Here is a 17114-nt window from a genome sequence, read left to right as displayed (position 1 = left end):
TCAAATCTAACACTCTATGTTGTTCAATATTCTACATTTTACACCCAATTCAACCCATCATGTTTCATTACTTTTGAAGCTTTGGTGTCTTTAAAAGTATCCAATATAATCTTAAGGGAACAAAGTTTCATCATATTCAGTATGAGTTGGTTATGACTAAGTCAACAGTGGGCTGAGGCTCAAAGAATACGCACAGAAGAACACAAAAGAATATGATTATGCAACCATTCAATGGCAGCTTTTAATACTTGACATTTTTTGCAAAAAAACAAAGCAAAACAAACCATTCAACCCCCAGCACTGGCAATAAATAATGTTTTGTTTTCCAGTTAAGGACTTTGGTATTGTGTGTGACTGTATGCACATGCTTTTCTGTGTGAATTACTGAGATGTTAAGCAAACCAATGGCATGTGGCTCAACAAACCCAGGCAGTCCACCATCATGCCACTGCCACTCTCAACTCCAGCCCCCCTCCTGCACCACAGCTGCATCATGTGTGTGAATGTGTGTGTGACCACCCATGGTCTGTGCTGGCTAAGGATTATGGGGCTAAGGCTAAACCAAACCTTTTCCTCCACCACTTAACGCAAATGGCTAAATTGATGCAGATGGCTTATGGTCAGGTAAGCTGGCGGCTCCAGCCCTAGACGTATAGGGTAACTGTGTGTAATAGATGGGAGAGACATGATGTGTGTATGTGAGAGTGCACGCATCCATGTCCAGGGACTTTGGAGATGTTATCTGGAGCTCATTCTGCTTTTTGACTGGCATGAATGTTCTCTTTCTGCACTGCTCTCATAAAGGAATTTATTCTCCATGCTTTGTTGACCCTCAAGTGCACGTGTGCAGAGGAACGTGGGAACCAATTTCATTTTAGTCTTCTCCTTGAGTAAAAGTGTTACCCCCTCAACCCCCTCAATCCCTCATACTTTGTCCCCCACATCCCCATTCTACATTTTAACAGGTTCCATATGTCAAACTTGGAGTGCGTCAACAGGAAGTGATGTGATGACTTGGTGTAATGATGCATTGGAACATTTCCTGCATAAAAACTATATTAGTGTCCAGATGTTAGACTAATTGAAAAGAAAACAACTCTGGATGAAATTGTGTGATGTCTCAGTAACAAGTATTGACATCTGGTTTAAGGCTAAAAACCCAGGCGAAATCTGCAGCATGGATGAGTGCACTTCCAGTCTGTAGTGTTAACAGATAATGATTTCACCAAATGTACTGGGAACTCACTCAAACATATATGCACACTAACCGCCAGCTAAGGAGTCAGTCTCTCACTCAACCGTAAGTCATGAGATATGTTCTGTATGGGGTGATGCAGACTGAGAGGGAGTGAGAAAAGTGGATATTCACACACACAAACAGACACACAAACATTGCCTTTGTTTACAAGAGTAAACTGGCTTCTGGTTTCAGGCAGTGTCTGGTGGGATTTAGTGCTGATCCCCCGAAGCACAAAAACTTTGAACTGTTGACTGGCCCTGGAAATTCATGACGCCATAATTCTTAACTTTTCTAATCACAAGACTCTTCCTTCTTACAGACAAACTAACTGAGCATCCTGGAGCAATAATTCTGCGTTTGTATGGAAGCTATGACCTGAAAAATGCCTTAAAAGCCTGCACCAACTGGTCATTTACTTTGTCCCCTTGAGATGTGGTTTAGAGACTGATATACATCCTATAGGACGAATGGACAGCTTCCTTTTAATAAGAAGACAGGTTTCTATTTTGCTCATTGGAGTCTTCCTTTCTTTACTTTGCTAATTTAATTGCTGGGGTGTACAAAGCTTAGTGTTTTGAACTTCTGAAACTTCTGATCTGCCTGATTATTAAGATACATATGATTGATTTCGAAACCTTTTTTCAGGTTTACATGAATATATATAAAAAATTTTCCCACTGACCATACAGAAAGCCTTTTTCACAAACAATGCGGGGATGACTAACCCTGGTGCTCGAGAGCCACAGTCCTGCTTGTTTTCCAACTATCCCTACACTTACAGCTTCTTATTGGGTGAATACACCTGATCCTGGTTAGCAGTAGGTAAGGCAGGAATAGATGGAAAACAAGCAGGACAGTGGCTCTCGAGCACCAGGGTTAGTCATCCTGTGGAAAGTTGGTTGTGATTCTGTTTGGTATTATAAGAATTAGAACTAGGATGTATATTATAATATATTGTTTCAACAAGGTGATTGTAATTTCACATTTGCCTGCACATAACAGAGATAGTTTATCCTGGCATGCATTTTGGTTTCTGATTTCAAATGAACATTACTCTACACATTGAATCAGTTACAGTGAATCCTAGCAGACTTGTTCATTTAGAAAACAATAACTAACGTTAAAAAGAACATGCATCATCTGCTGTTTTGATAGAACTGTCTTGGTTTCACAATAGATTTACAGACACAGCCTGTCTAAAAGTGTTTAAAAAGACTTCAACAATAGCCAAAGGCATGCATTATAACAAACAAGGAATATATTGATATTCTTCTTTTAACCTCCACTTTTGGTTCAAGCATGCAAACAATTACAAACAAAGGACACTGACATTAACCTACGGACTATTCCTTTTTACTAGACATTATTCTGACAAAAGCAATTACAAGCAAGTCTACAAGCAGTTTTAAGAGTGGTGTAATAAAACATTTCAAAACATATGACAAAAGCACATGAGAATGTTTTTGTTCACATTATTCTAACGCCCTCTCTTTACACTGATTAAGAGACAAAGTGAGTCACCTGTACCCGCTTGCTATGTTGAATTTGTAGCTTATGGGCCAGAACTAATGGGGATAACGCTGTTAGCCTGTGGATTAGACACTGACATTTTTGGGAGAAAGCAGAGAGTGTTAGCAAAAGAGAGGGATTAGTCTGTTAATCTCCAGGAGACTGTGGTGTCCCTATAGTAGCACTACGGCAGACACGCAGCTTATTGAATTAAGAGTAGAACCAAGTAGGGGCACCTCACTGGGTCGCAGTTTTAGAATATCTGATGAAGAATAACTTATCGACTGTATTGAACACTGGGTACACTAAATGTAAAACTAAAGGCGAAGAAGACTGAGTGTGACATTAATCTGAGGTTATGTAACTTCAAGGCAGACAATAAAGGAAACACAAACATTCAAAACAAAAATGTGTACACATGCTCTAGCTGAATGTCCCAATTAAAATCCCAAACCACAAGTCTGAATAAGTTTTTGTCTAAATTGCACCTGGATTTACCATGCATTCCTGTGTACATGTTGCAGCATCGGTGTGTGTGTGTGTTCTCAGAGTGCATTCAGTTTGTTTGTTCCTTCGGTGATTTATAGTGCTTCATTATCAGTGGGCTGCAGGGATGTTTCCAGATGCCTGCATTTTCCAGTCATCTTTAAGATTTACAAGTACCATCATCCTGCAAATATTCCCTGCATGTTTTACTGTCTCCTTTCTGTAACAGATGCACGTTTCGCTTCACTGACTCGGTGCATGCCTTTAACACTACCAACTAGTACTTGTCAGCAACATGGAGGAATGATGTTTTTATGTAATTTATTAAAGTAAGAAAGTCCAAAAACAATATGCAGTCAATAAATCACATTACTGATCATATTGATGATAAATCTGATGTGATTTACGCCACCTGCCAAAGTATAAAACTGTCAAAAACAAACAGAAAGAGCTGCCATTAAGCACACAGTTTAAACAAGGAGATTTTATGTGATACAATGCTTTGATAAAGATACTAAAATTGCATCAGAGCTGAAATCCATTTTGACAATATGTTCAGTACGCAGACTGAGTCAGGCTGATGCACGCTGGCGTTTTCAATAAATGTTATGATGACATCTTTTGGCTGTGTGCTTTGTTTTGGATGTTGTTTTCCAGTGATACTGCAACAAAAAAAGATAAATATATTTATACAGTATATGATCATCCTCTCTTTTTCTTAGAGTGCTTAATGAAACGCCTATAGCCTTAAATTGACAGGAAAAACAAGATTTCCTTATGGGGGTTGAGGAAGAGTTCATTTTCCACATCCTGTTCCAAACACAGGCCTTCTTCTTTTTTCTTGCCTTCTTTTTTAAACCACAGCACATCTGTTTTTGTCCCCTTGTTACAGCTGTGCTCAGCAGAGGAGTGACCTTGGTGACAATGACACAACACAAAGCAGCTAGCATGGCCATGACCAGAGCCACTACTGGCATCCCTTGTCAGACTGAATGGCGGTTGGTTTTATAGCTCGCTGACTCATTATGGCCTACTACGGTCTTTAAGCCAAATATGTGGGTGGTAAAAAGGAAAAAATAATTATGCCTACTGCACATTGTGTTAACTATTGACCAGGAACATGAATGAAAGAGAGTGGGAGCAAATGTAGAGATAAATAAAAGTCAGTGAAAGTTGCAAAATATGAAGTGAATATTGAGAAGGTGTGGTTTGGATAGAGGATGTTTGGGGACTGCGAGGCTGCCAAACCGGAACATGGAGGAAGGACAGAGCAGAGATCTGCTAGTGACCTTAGCACGCAAACCACAGCACTTCTATTGTCTGCCAAACCACAGGCAGATAAAGAGCTATGTAAATACTGTACATAACCAACTGACAGTGAATAAAGTCCTTCCGTCGTTCTAAAATTATATTATGTGTCAATCAATCATCTCACAAAACATTCCTTGAATCCAGACATGGAAACTTCAGAGATTACTGTCAGAATTTAAAGTCAAACAGCTGTAAACTTATTAAAAACAGAAGTTGTGTTTGGAGTTATGTTGCCATGGGGACAGAATTCATCTGAACAAAGGGTTAAAGGTTGCCCTGTTGCGGTATATTTACCAAAGATGGCAACTAAGGGTTGGTACAGGGCAACGCCTTCCCATCTCACTATATGCATGACATGTAAAACACCCCTTTGCTAAATTTAACAAGCACACAATGGCTGTGGTCTCTAAGTGATTCTGGGTATAAAGTACTGTATGTCTTGCTTGTGCAAATACTCAGAAGGTGACTGATATGTTGTTTCCGACTGTAACATTTAGAGGAAGGTGGTCAGGGGTCAGCTGCCTCCACCCACCTCTGTGGCTTGGCACATCCTCTGCAGCCACAGAACTCTAAAAATAGTCACATAACAAATGGTTCTCCCACCATGCATAGCTTTCGTTTGTCACTAAACATTATACATATTACACCAGATTTATGTCTGTTATTACTCCAGTGAAAAATCATCATATAAAATTCTTTAAATATCTAGTTACAAAATGATAAAAGCTGGAATTAATTAATTATTACAACACACAACACAAGAAAATCCTTCGGTGAGAAAATATAATTTGAACTGAAACAATTCATAGATAAATTGCTAATTGCCAAATACTGTATTTGGGTAATCAATAAATTGCTCAATCATGTTTTCTTTACATGTTTGTATATTATTCAGTATTCAATGGTTTCGGATTCTCAATATTCAGCACTTTTCCTAATTTGCCAAAATGAGGCATTTGGGAATCTGCCACAGTTTTCTCTACTGCAAAATAATCAGTAGATTAATCTATAATGAATAAATACATTGGTTGCCGAACTAAATACATTATACAAATCAACAGACAAATAAAACCCACCTGTTGCAACACAACAATGCAAGCTAAACAACATTCAAGACACCTGCTCCACTAAGCAAGAAATAGAAACCTGCCAACAACAACATACTGGGCAAAGAATAGCAGTTCCACAATGAGAATAAAACACCTGCTGTGGCACAACATCCGCTACATGTTAGCCCCACATTCGATGCAAGAATAACAGCCTCCTGCTGAAAGCTAACAATAGCTACCAGCTAAGTTAGTGAGGAGCCAGGAATATGTTCACTTGCACCCACTGTCTTATTGTAAATGCCAAATGAGTGCACTCTCATCAACAACGTTCACTGCCACATACCAACACTTCACATTTATCACGGTTACATAAGATAGAGTACAGTACGAGCATGTGCTCGATATATAATCACACCGAAGTGTTAAGCTGAGTGTCAGGAGGTGTCAGAGGGACAGTAAACACAGTTGACTCTTTCATAATGCAGTAGATGGAAGAATTACAAATGTTCAATTATCACTGGTCATGTTCAATATCAATACACACAATAAGAACCTAGGGCTCAGTCATATGCAAGAAATGACTTGAGACAATCATATTTCTTTTCCATGACTTTCTATACCAACATGCTGTTACAAAGCCTGGTTTAACATCTGATGGGCATGTAGAATTCATCTAATTGTAGTAACAGCTATATGAGCCTGTAACCACTTGTCTTTTACTCACAGTTTTTTTTTGCAGCTCAAAATGTTGACTTCAGTCACCATTAATTCCTCACATTCATTCATGGTCGGGATGGTATTTTGAAGCCATACTTACCATATATACTTGAAGCCATTAATTACTATATTGTGAACTGTAGCAGTACCTGCATTCAAGATACTCACTACTCGCTTGCCAAAACATATATGTTGCACGTTAGCCTGTTGAAACTTGCAGATACTTTTTTTGGAAAGACTGATGTCAAGACATTCTCAAGGCAACACTTCCAAATGTTATTAAAATACTACACAGCAGAGTCAGTGATTACATACAGTGTTGACTTTGTAAGCAAATTGGCAAAGGCTGTAAAAGGTACCACATAATTGCCATAATAATATTAATAATAGGCAAAAGAATGAGATTATGTCCCATTATATTATGACATTACACGCATATAATATATTACAAGCAAACCAAGGCTAAACATTTCCCTCTGGGAACATTTTATAGTAAAATGCCGATACTACGCACTGCCTTGCCTGTAATTTAGAACAGAGTAATACACTGCGCATTCAAAAAAAAAAAAGTCACCATCCGGATTTAACTAAGCAAATAGGTAAGAGCCTCCCATTGGATAATTACTGCCTGGCAACAAGTTATTTAACCCTAACTAATGCAGTGAGTAGCTCCTCATTTCCTAGACAACCATGTGTGAAGACAAGTCCTGTGGTAGTAGAAAAGATGTTAATCTGTTTCAGAAAGGGTCAAATTATGGATATGCATCAAGCAAAGAAAACATCAACAGAAGATTGATGATGAGTCCAGATTTACCCTGTTCCAGATAGAATAAAAGAGGCAGGTGAAGTGCATCCATCATGCCTTGGGACTACCATACAACATTGTGGGGGCAGCACTATGATCTGGGGTTGCTGCAGTTGGTCAGGTCTAGGTTCAGCAATATTATGTGCCCAAAGAACGAGGCGATTACCTGAATACTGAATGACCAGGTTTTTTCATTAATGGATTTTTTTTTTTCCTGATGGCACGGGCATATTATGAGATGCCGATTCCAGGATTCATCTGGCTCAAATTGTTAAAGAGTGGTTCAGGGAGCATGACACATCATCTTCACACATGGATTGGCCACCATACAATCACCATCACCAATACAAGATCTTGGTGAAATGTTAATGCAACTCTGGATGAGAATAAATGTTCTGACATTGCAGAAGCTTATCAAAATGATGCCACGATGAATGCATGCTGTAATAAAAGCTAAAGGTGGTTCAACAAAATATTAGTGTGTGACTTTTTTTTGGACAGGCAGTTTATCAGTTTATAACAACAAATAGTAGTAGTAAATATAACAAGTAGTAGAGTAATTCAGTGCATAAATAATCTATTAAAGAATGTTTTTGTATTTCATACAAACACATAATATTCCAGAACACTACTGTGGTCTGGTCTGGTTAAAATAAAGCTTTAATCTCAACCTTGTTTCTTCTTTACATTTGCCTTGTGTTTACATCATTTAAAGGATTTGTATTGTCTAGCTAAAAAGATTAAGTGGGCGGTACAACACTTTAAGTTTGAAAGGACTCATCAGTCCCCTACAACTATTAACCACTGAGAATCTCATTCATGAAGTCATCATCTCTTTGGCCTCAATCAATCACCCTACAGGGCCTCCACTGTAAAAAGCCTCCCATTAGGCGCAGTGAAAGCACTGTTTACCCAAGCTTAGTGAGTTACCTTGGGTTACTGCAGGAATGGAGGTTGTGGAAACAGTTGGTCATAGACACAATACATCACACATCATAAAATATGTTGAGCTGTGCCTCTAAAAGCAAGACACATTCATATTGACAGATAAGTTGTGACGTGCAACAAGACAAAGCTATGTCAAGAAGGAGGAGATAATTCAGGAATGTGAGATGTCCTTTTTGTCAGGGAATTCTGACATTTCCACAGGTTAGTGTTTTGTTCTAGCAAGATAAGAGATAAGAGATGTTTCGTAACAGAAATATTCAGTTTGACGTTTAAGTCTATCCTATTGTCCATCACTACACCATGAGATAAAGTGTCTTAAAGTACTTTTGCCTTTCCACTCAAAGAATTATTTGTAAGAGCTTGCTTAAGTGCTCAGGCAATGACTGTTGGCCTTGTTCACTTTGTCCTTATTCTGAAGGCAACGGCAAGGTTTGCTTTTCAAACCCTGTGCTTGCTCTTAAGTGAGCAAGCACGTTTGAAAGTACACATCACATCTCACTTGAAGCGTGTCCCCCCTCGCTCCCCCATGCCCTGGCTTTTCACCTTGTAGACCCCCTTCTGACCCCTATTGTTGGGGCGAAGGGGTCTAGATGTTTGGGACCAGCTAATTATAGAGTTTTAACGTCTGCTTGGCTAAGCCCTAAGTGCTGGGGGACATTCCTACAACTGGGAGATTCACTCCTAAGTATGTGTGTGCATGTGTGTGTGTACCTGCCCTCTGTATTTGCGTTTTTTATTATAATGTTTGTACAACCTATATAAGGCACATTAAAGCTTTTATTTAAAATCTATTTTAAATGTTCAATAACAGACACAAGAAAAAAAAAACACTAAAACAGGCACAATTATGCATGGTTGATGCTTTAAGATATTTGAGCGCCATCATCATTTGGACATCTAGTTTGGCACAGTTATTAATTTCTCTGTTTCTGTCTATCCATATTTTCAAAATGAATGAGTATATAATATATAGATACACAGGCCAGGTCATTTTAGTTCATGAAATGTTAAAAACTGAAATGTGAATCTGTATGTCAGAGAGAAAGACAGAAAGAGAGAGCTGTTGATATTACAGTAAATAGGAAAAGCCAGGTACTGACTTTCTCAGGCTGAGTAACCTTTAACCACAGTGAGAATGACTCTGATTCTACCAGTGCAATCTTTTCATATGTTAATGTTCCACCTCATGTCCTACTGATTATCATGCTGATGTTCTGTGGTATATCAACAACAGATCTTGACTTACTCCACTTTTAGGTTTAGCTCCAAGGGCTGGTGCATGTCCTAAAGGAGATGCAGCAGGAACAAGCTGGGGGTGTGGAGGGTTTTGTAATGCTGCTGGCAGTGATGCTAAATCCTTCTCCTGCATTAAAGACACATAGAAGACAGTGCAGTCAATACATAGGAACGTTTTTCTCTACCATATAAGTTGAATTATAATAATCATAAATAACTAAATGAGAAACACCAAATCAGTGTTGATGCAAGTGGGCAGGTGAATAATGCCCCTTTCATTGTTTTTAGGCTTTTACTGACCTACAGATTCACTGTAATTGATGTAAAAAATGGATGAATGAACTAATACATCTCTCTAATACTATGCAATGCAATTTATTAAAAACACATATCTATAAGTGCAGGTCAAGTTATTTTCTGCATGAGAAATTGCAACTAAATCCTGCAAAGTAATACACAGGCATGTACCTGGAGTTGTCGTCGATGGAGGACGGGGGTGCTGTCCATTGAAGATGTGGCACTGAGGGCATTCTCAATTTCCTGGTCCAACTGATCCAGCTTCATCAGCAGCAGCACCATTGAGTCCAGTCGAGCATGCTCCCGCTGAGCAAAGTGAAAATCAGAGAAAAAGAATTATCATAATTATAAATGTTTGCTATAGTATTATATAACCACTACCATTCCTATGTGGTGAATGTTGCCAATAAATACAGTGTGTATGTGATATAGACAGCTTGAAAGAAATAGGGTTATAAGATATGAGATGTTCTTGGCATACACAGGATGATAACACTTGTTTACCTGTCTGTCTACTGTACTGCACTGTTAAGTGTGCAGGATAGGGACAGGATATACTAAAAACAACTTTACAGTTTCCTACTGTATCTGTATTTGTACTGTTTCCCTTTATCTGAGCAAAGGGCAAGTACATCCGTTAATATGTTTTCTGAGGTGCGGTTATCTAACCACTAATAACCCAGACAAATTAAGAAATAAGATAACATGCATTTGCAGCATTCATGTGCAGGCTACATTTGAAACAAACATTAGGAATAGTCTGTTTTATTTATTTATACAATATACATGTTATGTAAGGTTACTATAGTTTCTTCCTACAATCTTTATCATTTAGATACATGATAGAGTATCTAAATGATAAAGATGTAAGGTTATACATCAGCAATAATTCATCAATGCCACCTGAGTTGCAGGTGTTTTTTGTAGTTCCCAATAGTATAAAGTCTACAATCAATGCTTGTGTATGATGTCTTTAAACAATTAATATGAAACTGACATTGTAATGTGAACCAAACGATGGTTCTTGGCCCAATGAATAAAAAAGAAAAAACTCAGTTCTATTATATAAACTGTGTTTATGCTTCTGTCACTTCTCCTTACTTCACTTTTCTTCTCTGTTCCAGCCTCTGCTTATAACTCTCCAGAGACTTTATCCTTCTCCTTTCTGCTCTTCAATACTTTTCTTTTTTCACACATCCTACATTATGTCATTTGGCAGACGCTTTTGTCCAAAGTCACTTACAAGGTACAAGGCCAAGGTATGGTAAGCTTACGCAACGCTTGCCTAAGGACCCCACAGATGGGATTCAAACCCCAGTCTCATACATGGAGGGAAGCAATGTTACCACTACACTATCTCAGGCCAATTTCTATTATGACATTAAGATTTAAAATATTTTCACTTTAGTCCTCTAATCCACACTGTTTAAAAGTCAATGCAGTGTTGTAACAAGTCTCACACTGACCTCAGGTGGTGCCTCTCCAGTAAGACAAGCTAAATGGCATACAGTCTAGCCCACCTACACACTCCACACATCATATGCTGTACATGTTTTATCAGTCCGGTTTTGTTTTAAGCAATGCTAGAAGTTCACTTTTTTATAGCAGCTCTTAACATAGTATATGTTTTTATTTAGTGACTGTGTTTCATCCTGGCTCCGGGTGTGGCTCTCTATCTGAGCTTTTCTCCTGAGAAGAAATTACATCACACAACTGGCTCATTAGTCCCAAACAAACCTTATTACAATGTTCTATAACAAACCCTGTTAAACACTTTATGAGGGTGAGCTCATGGGACACAGTGACTGTAAGTTAGTGCAAAGCTACGGAGGTTGGTTTATACTTTTTATGTGCTGTGTCTCTTCCTAGGTCTGATATCTTTAATAGATTCTCATCTTATTAGATTATGTGGGAGGAATTCAGTGCTTTGTACATATCATAAACATGTCCCGTGAAGTGGGACTTGATCTTAATTTTACAATCAGTGAGTACAGATGACAAAATTCATATGAGCTACATTGTGACTAATGCATGTGGCGTTGACAGGCTTATAGATCTGCATCACAATAAACAGGCTACAGCCTCGGCCCTGTGCCTGGCTCCAAGTTAGGAGCCATCCATCCCTAATAATGTCTTATGACTTGAGCTTACATTTATTTTCCAGTTAGTGCCCAAATAGCCTGTCAAAGTCGGTCCCTACTGGGTTTGCTGAGAGAGCAAATAGACAGTGAGGGCCATGTGTGTCATGGAAATGTGTCTCACATTGATGCATTCATTGGCATTCCTCGCTAGTGGCAGTGCACATCACTACATTCTGTCTTCTTGGCATCACAATGAAACATTGTAGCACGGTGAAACAATGACATCTTTACGAGGCTGCGCTGAATGAACAAAAGCATCTGGCTTTAGATGGCAATAACAACCACAAAACAGCAGAGTAAAAAACAAGTGCAGCGCAATATCAGGCGCCCGAGAGAGGCAACGTTTTTAGGGGGCATTCTGGTGGTTTGGTTGCTCTCAGAAGGTTTCTTTTCTCTCTTTCCTGTCTTTTGAGGTTTGTGTTACATTCCTCTCGACTTCCTGTTTTTTGAGATGGGAGACAGTTCCCACACTGTTTGAACTCTTAGACCCCTCCTTCCCCTTTCCTTGCTCTCTTTTTCAACCCCCTTCTTACATTTGGTTGCCTGCGAACCGTTTTTCAAACCTGTCCACTAAAGTAAGGGACTCTATCTATCTGCTGATGTACTGTGCAAAACAATTATGCACTGAAATATTATGAATACATTGTTTAATGTAGATATTCATATTGAAGTCAAGTATTTAATGGACACAGGACAGAGAGATAAAAAAAATAGAGACAGTGATGTTGCCAAGTTGTCTAAGGTCTGATAAGTGACACTTGAGCCAGCTCCTCCCTGAGGTCTTGTTGCTAACACAAATAAACACAGCAACAAAGACTGATATCAGGTAAATCTCAAGTCATTATGCAAACCAGATGGAATCGTTTTACATGCTGAATTTGCAACAACTCCCTAGAAAATATCATCATTAGTTCATACAATATTTCCAGATTGCTGTTGCCATTGTCCAGTAAGATTCTGGTATAGAATCAGTTGAGATATTTAAGATATGATATGCAAAGTGTTTCTTCTTCTTTTTATATATAAATAAAATATTTAACGTTTCCTCACTTGGTAGATTTAATAACAATAATAACCTTTCCTAAATCACATTTTTAGTAAAGGGGCTTCATATGTATGTAAAACCCTGGGGACCTGTCAAAGAGTATGCAAGCCATTACCACCTGGTAGATGAATTGCATTGGCGCCTTCCACTTTTATGGCTGGACTCCTCTTTTTGAGTTCCAGGAACCAGGTTTAAATCCAAATGTTTGTCATCCTAAGATTGAAACTGGAGCCAGTGGTAATAAATGCAGCACAAATTTTCTATGTCCCTAAACTGGACTGTGGTCAATTTTGGCAGCCGATGGAGCACCGTCACCACTTGTCATGACTAAGAGGACCTCCAACACACCAGTTATGTTGTACCAATAACACAAGAATATCTCCAGGAGTATGTAACATATACATGTTTTAGCAACATACTGTAGACACAACCAGAATGTCAGTGTATGCATCATGCACACGCTGTGACTGGGTGACCCGTTACTTACTCAGCATGCAGGTCTTGCATTTAATGTATTTTAGGGAGTTGTGGTAGTAGGTATGTAAAATATTAGAGCAAGTGAAAAAACACTGTATGCAACTGGACATGATCAAAAATACCACAAGTCATCATGATGACTATGAGTATATTGTTACACTATATAAACCATGGGCATTAAAACATCCCACCCAGGGAACAAAAAGCCACTATTAACAATCAAGTTGCACAATCCAGTGTAGCACAATTTTACTGTCATGCAAAACTAACATACAAATTTTTATTATTTTATTAAGAGTTTTTAAATTATGTTTACAGCTACACAATTTTAAGGTAATAGTTTTTCTTGTTAGAGTTTCACCAACATATATTTAGCATTTGTAAGCATTATTTAAACACTTAAAGTGTTTGTAACACATTTTAATTTTATTGCAGATAGAAGCATTAATGTATTTGTAACTCCTCCCGTGGACACCAAAAAAAAGGAGACTCATGTATAAACAGACGACCGATATATAAAATATTTAATGATAGGATTTAATTTATACTGTTCACAATATTAATAATAAAACACTTCAGTAACACTTACATCTCACTGACATCTGCACAAACGCACAACTCTGAAAACGACTCAAGCATAGGCTTTTCATATTAACCTTTGTAACAGTTGCTTTTCACAAGCCGGTGATCATCTTTAACTAGAACATATCACAAGAAATGAACACCAGCCAAAATATGGTGCTTGTCTAAACAACACGCCTGCTTAATGTTTACTGCGCAGTAAATAATAGATTTCTTCTTGTCATTCCAAAAGCAAAATAATATGTCAGATGTCACTTATCTTGGCTTTTTATTTGTTTCAATCAGTCAAAATTCATGAACTAGGCGTTAGGTTTTTATTATTTTACTGAACCTAACAAGCACAATGGCTAGGAGCATATAAATAGTTTAGCATACGGTATTTACTCGAGGAAACAGTTTGAGCCTTTCCTCCTCCAGTATTACTTGAGCTTCCAACCCCCTCTACGTTAGTCTCCATGCCCTTATACAGTAGAACCTTGTTTTGCAATGAGCGGTTGAGAAAGAGAAAAACATTTCACAGATCCCCCCACTCACAGATCTGTAAGCATGTGAGAGTGAAGTCACTGTTTTCCGAGACGCTTGCCAGAATGTGGGACAAAAATTATTTTTGAGTCATTTATGCCCAGTAAGTGTCAGTTCATTTACAAAAAAACAATAATTTCAAGTGCCGAAATGCCAGAAGCACAACAAGTACATATAACAACAACAAAACAAATTGCATGTAAAATAAATTGTCACACTGAATCCTTTTTAAATCGTAGAGTCTTACCTTTCTCAGGCGCACTTTGACCAAGTTGTCCTCTTTCAGATCCCCAGGGTCATTTGATCCATCTAAAATTGCCTCATCTGTATCCTCCATTCTAGAGACACTGGTTCGTGGCCTGTGGTGTTCCCTCTGACCATCTGCCACCTCAGAGACAGGTGACTCATTGAAGTAATGACCAGAGGGTTGGTTGCTATGGTGTTCCTCTGGTGAGAGCTCATCGTTCGCCTCTGCAGAGCATGGTGGCAGGTTTTGCGTGTGTTGTTCAGAAAATACATGTTTATCATTCATACTGGAGTGTTGAACAGCTGGATTTTTGGTGACATCTGAGGCAATGATCTTTTCGGGATCCAATACTTGGTCGTCAGATGTCTTAATGTAGCTACCCTCAAGGATAGTATCCAGTTTTAAAGAGCTATTTTCCAACTGTTGATCTATGTTTTGATCCTCACGAGAAACCAACTCTTTGGACAGTGAGCTTACATTCATGTCTTCCATCGGTTGTTTTAAAGAAGACACTTTTTCTGCACACTTGTCTGCACTCACAATGTTTGTCTGTACGTCGTCTTTTTCTGAATATCCAGTATCCTCTTGCACAGATACCACATTGTCTGTAATAACTGTCATAGAGCAACACTGACCTTTGCAACAAATGTCAGATGATGTGACTGGCCCACACCTGACATCTGCTGTTTTCTCGTTACTTTCTCCTTGTGCACTTTCCTCTCCCTGAGGCTCCATCATTGCTGTCATTTGAAAATTATGTTGTTCCAACAAAGTCTGGCACGGTATTTCACAACCATGAGCCTGGCCCAATATCCACGTGCAGTCGTGCTGATCTTGCATGCCTCCTTGAATGTGTCTCGAGTGATGTTCAAATCCTATATTTTCATTAAGAATTGTTAGATCATTTAATCCATCCAGCTTGTCAGCAGACTCTGTACTCCCGCTTTCACTTACTCCTTTGTCGTGTCCTTCATCTACCACTAAAGTCATCACCACTGGCTCCACACTTTTGCTAGCTAGTGACATCATATCACCACCCTCCAATACTGGACTATGCAGCACTCCAACATGTAAGGGTACACTTGCACCAGTATGGTAAGAAGTGGAAATTTTCTCTTCCTCGTCTTCTATGAGGTCAGTTTGAGGTTCCAATTCAATAGCAGAGGACGAGTTTAGTTTGGCCTCAGAGATTTCAGGAGGCCTGTTGTAACCCTCTGTATGGCTCTCTTTTGTTTCCTGATGATCTGGAAGTTTGCCAGGCTGTTTACCAGCGGATTCGGACAGTGGAAGCCCATTGTTTGCAGAGATAGTGATGCATTGTTGCACTTCATGAGAGATATGTGGACTTTTAAAGACATTACTATCATTGCAGATGTCGTGACTACTAGTTTCTGTGCCAACTTCACCTTCACAGTTAAAAGTTTTCCCACTGTGGGTGCTGCTATCAGTTGCATAGGAAATATTTGTGCTAGACATCACACTGTTTAAGTGACAGTGAAAAAAATTCCCCATAGTTGCAGTTTGGAGATGCTCTGACTCAGAGGCCCTCTGGGATATGTCAACATCCACCATCTTATGAAGGCCAGAAACGGACTCCTCCTGCAAATCCGGTGGTACTTTTTTACTGTTTATCATGAATTTCAACTGTTCTGATTCAGTGTCACCATTCCCAACAGAAGCTGTCACCTCAAGTGTTTGAGCCAAATCCTCTGTGGGCAGTTGATGGCAGCCTTCTGGCATAGAGGCACACCTCGTCCGTTGACCTTGTTTGGAAGCCCCAGCTCCCATCCAAGGGCCTTCACTGTCAACCCCATGACAGCAGACCAAGTCCAGATCATCATAGCTATACTGTAATCCTGAAGGGTGAGTCACATGCTCCTCCCAACTTCTTTTCCGTATGGCTACCGGCATGGTGGACAGCCAGTGCTATCCCATAGAGCCGGTTCCCGAAACAGATGGGAAATCAGATCCGCTGCAATGGAGAAGAAAAATGAGGATTAAAGAGTTCCAAAGTTCAGAGTTTACTTAAAGCAAATGTGCAGATGACAATGTGGTAAATAATGTCTCACTTCTAAGTAAACAGCTAGGGAGTAGTGAGTGGAAGTTCAAGAAGTGCATAATTATATTGCATTCACAGTTCTTTGGAAAGTATAAACTCAGCTGGGTCTGTATAAGATGACAGGAACTTCTGTTATGTTAATCTAACAGATATCCTTTCAAGCAAAGCTGTTCTAAATTTCACAATACAGCAAGCCAACTGTAACTAAGTGTTAATAAACTCACAGAAGTAAAGCAAATAAATATGCCTGTGATCTAAAATACTATAATACTGATCATGATTAATGTAGATGTACCGTGTTAAGTTTATACATCTGTACCCAGTGAACCACTTTCAAATTTACACCACAAACCTTAAATACAAATTACTTGTTGTGCAAATCTGGTCTGAAAACCTGGATGGTTGAGTGCCATTCTGCACCCAACCATACACCCACAAAAATG

General features: G+C 39.0%; 1 protein-coding gene across 2 annotated transcripts in view; it reads right to left on the bottom strand.

The window, feature by feature from the left end:
• dlc1 (DLC1 Rho GTPase activating protein) overlaps positions 1 to 17114 on the bottom strand; it is a 73717-nt gene that overhangs the window by 49597 nt on the left and 7006 nt on the right. For both annotated transcript variants that reach the window (XM_026359525.1, XM_026359524.1), the window contains exons 2-4: positions 14613 to 16584; positions 9770 to 9904; positions 9312 to 9428 (exon numbers count right to left, since the gene is read on the bottom strand). In XM_026359525.1, the coding sequence (XP_026215310.1) occupies positions 9312 to 9428; positions 9770 to 9904; positions 14613 to 16523 (2163 nt within the window). In that variant the 5' untranslated portion in view covers positions 16524 to 16584. The remainder of the gene's footprint in view (positions 1 to 9311; positions 9429 to 9769; positions 9905 to 14612; positions 16585 to 17114) is intronic.

This window comes from Anabas testudineus, chromosome 1 (assembly GCF_900324465.2).
Source record: "Anabas testudineus chromosome 1, fAnaTes1.2, whole genome shotgun sequence".
In the NCBI taxonomy this organism is placed as follows: Eukaryota; Metazoa; Chordata; class Actinopteri; order Anabantiformes; family Anabantidae; genus Anabas; species Anabas testudineus.
This window is presented reverse-complemented; position numbering and strand designations above follow the sequence as displayed.